We start from the raw sequence: 5,520 nt of genomic DNA, 5'->3' as shown, positions 1-5,520 counted from the left end.
CGATTATTCCTAAGGGCCTAATTGATTAAATCATTTTTGCTTTATCAATTCTTCAGTAATTCAATAGGATATCAATCAAGCCAAGGATTATTTTCTTTCCAAATCTCAATCAAATCAAATCATCAGATTGGAAGCGCTGAAGAAATAAAATTTTCTTAAGATCTAATCGATTAGAGAGCTAACTTTGGAAAGTTTTGCAAATCAATCTCTTCCTGGATAAAATCAACATAATTTTATATGATTTTCCTTGACAAAAATAGCTCAAAAAATCATTATATAAAGGTAGACACTTTTAATCTTTCATTCTCCTAAATTTTCTTCTTTCTTCTCCTGTAAGTGCAAGAAAAATATTTCTCCAAACGTCAAGTGCTCAAGTCCTTCTACATGAATTGAAATTCCGTCACATATTTTTCTTCTTATGATAACATCTGTGTGGGTTGCTGTTGCTCATAGAATTCCTCGTTGAAAAACCAGGTCGGGTGTATCTAAGACTTGTTCAAATTTTCTACGTCAACCTCAAGTATGAAAGCATATCTATTACATCAAGAATTGGTGAAACTAAGATCAGTTTCACCATGAGATCATGTGTAAAGTTCCTGCTAATGGAAAAAACCTACAATGTTAATGCTCTTGATGATTCTATCAAATTCGATCATGTCGTTGTGATAGGAAGCTTCGTCATTAACCAAGTGAGGTATATGAAACTTCCTCTCAAGACGAAATCCTTGAAAGAAACTTGTTGAGTCGTGCATCACCTTATGACCCATGTGTTATTTATGGGGAAGGAAAGTCGTGATGAACTCCAAAAAAGAAGATGTAGCACCTTTGTGGTTGCTTACTCGAAACTTTCAATTCAACTGGGCATATAGTATGATTCGCTGCATGGTCAATCGCTAAAGGAGAAATCCATCAAGATTACCCTACGGAAGTCTAATCACCAAGTTCGTGGTTAAAGTTGAGATCTCTAAGTTTGATCAAGGTCTGAATTGATAATGGGAACTTAGAGATTATTCCAATAGAAGCAAGTGATAGCAAGGACAATCAAAGATCATCTTCTGAAGTAATGTTCTCAACTCTCTCAGCAATCTCTCAAGAAACTGTTGGTTGTTGGTTGTTCAAGAGTTCACCAAGGATGTTGCGATCATCAAGAGGCATGTATTGGAAAAAGAAATAGCCAATGATGATAATAACAATTACTAAATGTCTTGTGTCTTATTTGTTTATCGTTCTTAATGTGTTTATTTCCTATTTTTTCGTGTTTTATTGTACATTAATTTTATTTCAATTAAATTAATAATAAATATATTATTTTCTTCCTTTGATTAATCTATCTTGATTTTCTTCGTATTTGAATCTCGTGATTGATGTGCTTGACGATAAGAGCATTAGAATTTGGGTGTGTCCTAACCATTGTGCGTATCGAGGTGTTCCCCCGACTATGATGCCACGGCTCTACGAGTAGGATAAACTCAAATAGGTCTGTATCAGAGTTTGAAACCACTATAAATAGGGGGGGTTCTGTCTCCCAAGTATACACACTTGATATCTCACTTAAATCTTGTTTACACCTTACACCTTACCTTACTTTAGTATTCGAGTGTCTTTACATATTCATTTTCATACTTTGAAGAAGAACTGTACCAGAAGAGGCAGGGAATGACTTCATCAACTCAGGTGACTGCCCTCTTGTTCAATACAGGAATACATAGTATTTATTTAAAGAATGACAAACACTTCCATTTGAAAATGGTATGATTCAAATTTTGTGAATGAAAACACAACATGGACAAGCTTGTTTCCTCAACCTCTATGCGCCACTATAATTTACCATGTTTAAAACAATTACTTGGATTTATAATGCATGCAATTCTCTCTCAGTGTCATTTCAAATTCATCTCTTTGTTGGATATCGATTCAGAGACGCTTGAACTTCTTCAAGCGTGCGCCCCTTAGTCTCCGGTACTAGTTTTGCTACAAATAGAACGGTAAGGCCACATATGCTAGAGAACATGAAGAAAGTTCCTGGTCAAAAATAACATATTAATGAACTTATTCAACACTTGATAAGCATTCTTTCTGCTTGAGGGATCAGGAGTTACTCGGAACCTACCTGTTGAACTCCAACTCATGAGGAAGTTAAAAGCATAGGATATAATCCATGAACACAGCCAGTGAACAGATGTTATTAAGCTTCCAGCAGAACCCTTCACATTGATGGGAAATATCTGGTAAAAAAAGATTATCTAGTCAAGATGAGAACTTATATTAAAATCAAATTTTTCATATAGTGTCCAAGCATGGAAAGAGCAATATTACCTCAGACATTATAACCCAGGGTATTCCTCCCATGCCAAGTGAGAAAGAACCTGTATATACCTGATAAGTGAGAAAGATTCACGAATTCAAATATTAAGGTTGATGAAAAATCAGCGGAAGTATTTAGAAAAAACTCAAGTCCGGCTGCTGCATTAAATTAGATAAGACCTAAAAAGAGTTTATAAAAAATGACACCTCCTTATAAATTTGTTGCGTAAAGATTTAGTTAGGCACGATACAAAAATCTAATAGAAAGGATCAGACAAATCATTACCAGTACACCGACGAGTGCAAGAATAGGACTGAACTCTTTCCACGTATGCAAGTCCTGTAAAAAGAATGACAGGGATACAAGGAAGCATCCTAAGCATGTTCCTGATGCAGAGATCTGTATAAATGTAAGCATTTCAGATTCCAAAATTTACTGAATAGCATGAAAAGGAAGGCACAAAATATCGATCACTTTTACCAGTAAAAGTGGTCGTCTTCCAGTTTTATCCATCAAAATTACTCCCAAAGCTGTCATTGGTATCTATGAAGAGAGAAATTACTGAATAGTGTGAAGAGACTGGATAATGACTTGCCAAAATTGACATCTATCTCGTCTTATTCGTCATCATTAAGAAGAAAGCAACAAATAAATTATATGAAGAGAATTTATAACCTGAACAATAACCATTGCTATTGTTCCAATACTTCTTGAAAACCCTGCCACGGATAACAATTTTCACTTTCATGAGAATCATGTTATAAATCTAATGTATTTGTAATCACCTTCTTTGCATGCGCGATATGCAATGGACCAATGACACGGACACTAGACACGTTGACACAGATGATAGTTTGAGAAAATAGAATAGTCCAATTGTGCCAGTATCAGACACCTCACACGTCTTCAATGAGAAGTGTCGGTTACATAGGTCATCTAATAGAAGCATGAACGAAACTTGCACGTACCGGCAGACACAAATATAGAACTTGCATAAAAAGAAATGCCATTAACCCCTCCAAATTGTTGTAGTATTAACAGGCCAACTCCTACCTAACATTGTAACTAAATACCATAAGAATCTGCAAAATTTTAAGATAAGATGCATGAATTAGGTATAGAAATCTGACAGTAAGCGACTTCAAATACTGTAATTGAAATAATCCAATGATGCTATCTTCCGTTTGCTGTTGAGAGACTTCTGTAAATTCCTACAAAAGAGTACAGTGTATAAAATATGTTAACACTTTTTTCTTGTTTCCTATCTAGGTTATTATAACCCACAAATCAACACTAATGAACAAACGTTTATTATATACTCTAATTTCAATAGCCTCTTCAGAAACATCAGCATTCTTTCCTCTAAGGTGCTGTAACGCAGATTCACTCCTTTCCATGCGACCAACCTTTGCCTGCAGAAGATTGCAAACTATCACTTGCTTTTTGGATGCAGCACCGAAACTATATAATAAAGGCACGTCTGACACAATAATGACACTTGTGATTACATACAATCACTTTTATTTTCGCAAATTATGAAAATTTTCAGTAGCTTATTTGAATTGTGTCCAACCCAAGCGATAAACCTATAACAGCCGTGAAAAACTCACCAGCCACCTAGGAGACTCAGAAATAAAGTTTAGACTCAGAAGCTGTGTGAGACATGGAATAGTTCCTGAAATATAGAAAGAAAAGGTTGAGTTGATGCAAAGACTTCTTAAGTTCATTTTGTGAAAATGAAAACCAGAAAGAACATTACCTATTAGAGCCAAAACCCTCCAATTCAAGTATGTTCCGATAAGATAAGTTAATGATATTCCAAAACAAATCATTAGCTGTCAAGATCATAAATAAGGATTTTAAATAAGCCTGTATGTATCATATATGTAATACATAGGTGGTAAATCACGCAACCTATGGATAGTATTGCTTTACTTACCTGATGAATTGCAGTGAATCCCCCTCGAAGATCCTTCGGTGTTATTTCAGCAATATAAACCGGTACCTAAAATTGAAAGGGAACTACCTATTTGTTGTAATTCTTTGAAGTGGCTAAGTATCATTTGAATTGTAATTATGACAATAAAAGTCTATGCAATTTACCACGTAAGATAGAAGGCCTATTCCACATCCTATCAATAGTCTTCCAATATAAAGCCACCAAGCAACCTTTGAGAATGCTATGGCAAGCCATCCCAAGATGCAGAATAGCTGTGAGAATCCCATGGCCTATGATACCAAATTGAAAAAACAATAAATAAGACAAGATTAAAATTAATTGCGGTCACATTTTAGGAAATATACGCTGAATTGGAGAAACTTACAAGTCGACGACCTGCATAATCTGCTATACTACCACTAACAATGGCTCCAACCATCGCTCCAATTGTGAGCACTGAACCAAAAACTGAATACTGCATAAATGCAACTAGTTTGACTTAGAAAGACTAATAAATCGAAGCCAAATGAAACCGATAATAATATATAAGCAAGTGTTTTGGTGATTACTGATTCAAATATTGAAAGAAAGTTCAAACCTCAGCTACGCCAAGATTGAGGTCATCCATGATTCCTGATTGAGCAGGGGATGAATACCCGATCTGCAAGATGAGAGTGTTAGTATACATCATAAACTTGTTTGTTAAACCCCCCCAAAGCATGGAGTCAATGGAAACATACAGCAGAGCCAAAAACATAGGAACCAGAAACAGCAACAAGGGTACTAAGTATAAGAATACTAGTTGGTGCTGAACTAGCTTCTTCGCGAATGGAAGAAAGAAGATGAGTTGAAAATTCAATTGGTTCGGTACTTCCATTGTCCATGACAAACTACACTCAGAACTCAGAAGCAGGATCTAAGGTACTGTCAAAGAAGAAAAAATGAATGTGTATGATGTGATGAAATGATTGGCTCTGGTTTTGTTGTAGAAAGCGTGAACTTATTTTGTTTAAGCTATTGTATTGGATGATAAATTGTTTTTTCTATAGATACCATATGCCATGTGCTATCAAAATTTGTGGTATATATATAATCATTTTGTCTTTGAATTTAGTTATTTTAATGTATATGTAACATATGCAGCATGTGCTATCAAAATTTGTGGAGGAGAAATGAGAGAACTTGATATTATTTTATGTGACTTTTTTCAACAGTTATTAAAAGAACAAAATAATACACATAAAAACAAAATAATTTACACAAGGTACAGAACTAG

General features: G+C 34.9%; 1 protein-coding gene across 2 annotated transcripts; it reads right to left on the bottom strand.

Annotated features, from left to right (window-relative positions):
- Window positions 1-1,638: 1,638 nt before the first annotated feature.
- Window positions 1,639-5,344, bottom strand: LOC131626135 (sugar transporter ERD6-like 5). 2 transcript variants are annotated; one of them, XM_058896963.1, is made up of 16 exons: window positions 4,985-5,324; window positions 4,843-4,905; window positions 4,630-4,719; window positions 4,409-4,534; window positions 4,245-4,310; window positions 4,065-4,140; window positions 3,916-3,980; window positions 3,625-3,717; window positions 3,436-3,516; window positions 3,274-3,358; window positions 2,981-3,024; window positions 2,786-2,848; window positions 2,591-2,704; window positions 2,317-2,376; window positions 2,111-2,225; window positions 1,639-2,022 (listed from the first exon to the last, which is right to left on the bottom strand). In XM_058896963.1, the coding sequence occupies exons 1-16, from the start codon at window positions 5,126-5,128 to the stop codon at window positions 1,892-1,894; spliced, it is 1,416 nt and encodes a 471-aa protein (XP_058752946.1). In that variant the 5' UTR covers window positions 5,129-5,324; the 3' UTR covers window positions 1,639-1,891. The 2 variants fall into 2 exon arrangements, 1 of the variants encoding a protein (XP_058752946.1); XR_009291051.1 differs by having other exon boundaries at window positions 1,999-2,022; window positions 2,317-2,366; window positions 4,985-5,344.
- Window positions 5,345-5,520: the final 176 nt, after the last annotated feature.

The sequence above is a fragment of the Vicia villosa genome, unplaced genomic scaffold (assembly GCF_029867415.1).
Source record: "Vicia villosa cultivar HV-30 ecotype Madison, WI unplaced genomic scaffold, Vvil1.0 ctg.000262F_1_1_1, whole genome shotgun sequence".
NCBI classification, from domain to species: Eukaryota; Viridiplantae; Streptophyta; class Magnoliopsida; order Fabales; family Fabaceae; genus Vicia; species Vicia villosa.
Note: the sequence above shows the minus strand (reverse complement) of the source record. Positions and strands in the feature narration are given on the sequence as shown.